This window comes from Cebus imitator, unplaced genomic scaffold, assembly GCF_001604975.1.
Source record: "Cebus imitator isolate Cc_AM_T3 unplaced genomic scaffold, Cebus_imitator-1.0 Scaffold209, whole genome shotgun sequence".
Classification (NCBI taxonomy): Eukaryota; Metazoa; Chordata; class Mammalia; order Primates; family Cebidae; genus Cebus; species Cebus imitator.
This window is the reverse complement of record NW_016107524.1, coordinates 2,596,110-2,598,339: the sequence shown is the minus strand read 5'-3', so window position 1 is coordinate 2,598,339 and position 2,230 is coordinate 2,596,110. Positions and strand designations below refer to the sequence as shown.

General features: G+C 41.5%; 1 protein-coding gene across 6 annotated transcripts in view; it reads left to right on the top strand.

Moving 5' to 3' along the window:
* The window catches only part of PPP1R21 (protein phosphatase 1 regulatory subunit 21), an 87,833-nt gene that overhangs the window by 79,028 nt on the left and 6,575 nt on the right, over positions 1 to 2,230 (top strand). For all 6 annotated transcript variants that reach the window (XM_017548521.2, XM_017548520.2, XM_017548519.2 and 3 more), the window contains one exon: positions 960 to 1,088. In XM_017548521.2, coding sequence (XP_017404010.1) covers positions 960 to 1,088 — 129 coding nt within the window. The remainder of the gene's footprint in view (positions 1 to 959; positions 1,089 to 2,230) is intronic.

Here is a 2,230-nt window from a genome sequence, read left to right as displayed (position 1 = left end):
GCTCACTGCAACCTCCGCCTCCTGGGTTCAGGCAATTCTCCTGCCTCAGCCTCCTGAGTAGCTGGGATTACAGGCACGCACCTCCATGCCCAGCTAATTTTTTGTATTTTTGGTAGAGACGGGGTTTCACCATGTTGACCAGGATGGTCTCGATCTCTTGACCTTGTGATCCACCCGCCTCGGCCTCCCAAAGTGCTGGGATTACAGGCTTGAGCCACCGTGCCCGGCCTACACCCACTTCTTCTTAGCTTCAGATTCATTTATCAAGTTAATTAGGCACACAGGATTAGATGTTAGGTGGTGGAAGATAGCATGAGAGATGGGAAGAGAGATGAAGGGGGCTTCTTTCAGGAAAGGTGCTGCCGGGAGGGCTGTAGGCCATTGAGGTGTAGGATGGTGGTCACCTAGGGCTTGGCAAAACCGGAGGGCATTTGGAAAGATAACGAGGGCCTGTGGCTTTTCTTATAATTTTATACCTGGCATAGAAAGAAAACCTTAAATTTTTGCAAAGACATTATGAACATATTTTGAAGGCTGAGAAAAACTTTTTCCCATTTCTTTTAACTTTGTTCTCTTGCTAGGTCTGTGCCATAACCTTCATGTTAATTGATCAGATAGACTATCTTGATAAGTTGCTTTTCCAATTAAAAGAAAAAATTTAAAAAATTGATACATAAGAGTTTTACATGTTTTGGGTGGTACATGTGGTATTTTGATTGTTTTGATACCTGTGTACAATGTGTAATGATCAATTCAGGACAATTTGGATTTCCACTGCCTCAAACATTTATCTTTGTGTTGAGAACATAACAATTCTTCTTTTATGTAGCTATTGTGAAACATACAACAAATTAGTATTAACTGTAATTTCCATACTCCACATTTTTCTTCTGTGAATTAAAACTTCAGAGTGGTATAATAGTGGGGTGTTGATTTTTCTCTCTTTCTTTGCTATTTAGGATGAGCTGACAACTACGAAGAGGAGTTACGAGGATCAGTTAAGTATGATGAGTGACCACCTGTGCAGTATGAATGAGACATTATCCAAACAGAGAGAAGAGATTGACACGCTAAAGATGTCCAGTAAGGTATGTGAGTCTCTCTGAAATATAATATTTAATGTAAGGTATTTTATTTTATGCATTTCAGGAACAAAAGGACATAGATTTAAAGTGTTTGTAAGGGCCAGGCGCAGTGGCTCAAGCCTGTAATCCCAGCACTTTGGGAGGCTGAGGCGGCAGGATCCCTTGAGCCAGGAGTTTGAGAGCAGAGTGGGCAACACAGTGATACTTCAGCTCTACGAAAAAATGAAAAAATTAGCCAGTGAGGGTGTGCGCTGATAGTCCCAGCTACTGGGGAGGATGGGGTGGGAGGATTGCTTAAACCCAGGAGTTTGAGGTTACAGCAAGCTATGATTGTGCCACAATACTCCAGCCTGCACGACAGAGTGAGACACTGTCTCTAAAAAAGAAAAAAAGAAGTATCTACAAATAATTTTCCTTACTATCATTTGTCCTTTTTTCCAAAAGTATTATGTGTCCTTGGCTGAGTTAGAAGCTGAGAAAGTCTGGCCTCTAGGGCTTTAATAGTGTATCAGCTGGTTTTTGGCATTTTTGGTGTTTCTGCTGTTGCGTAAGAGTTTGGGAGACTCACAAAAGGCTTTAGGAGGGGCACTGCTCTTTATTATATAAGACTTAAAATGGTATTGTTGAAGAGTAAACTTTAGAAAATTTGTTCTCATAAATATTCATGTAACCTTGTAATTTCTTACCATTTTAACTAGATTTCCTTTGATTTCGTTTCCCATAATCCCTCTGCTTGCCCAGACTGAGATAGTAGATGTTGGGTAATATGTTTAGGCTGAAATGCATATCCACACACCGTGTCTTTATTACTGTAACATTATATATACTGTTTGCCATGAAAGGTAAACTTTGAGAGGCCAGGTGCTCACTCAATTGGCATCATATCATGTGCTTAGCCCATTTTTGTAATTCAGTATTACAGCACCACCAGCTGGGATTTACCATCTCCAGCCTGCAGTTTGTTTGTTTGTTTGTTTATTTATTTATTTATTTATTTAGACGGAGTTTCGCTCTTGTTACCCAGGCTGGAGTGCAATGGCGCGATCTCAGCTCACTGCAACCTCCGCCTCCTGGGTTCAGGCAATTCTCCTGCCTCAGCCTCCCGAGTAGCTGGGATTACAGGCACGCGCCACCATGCCCAGCTA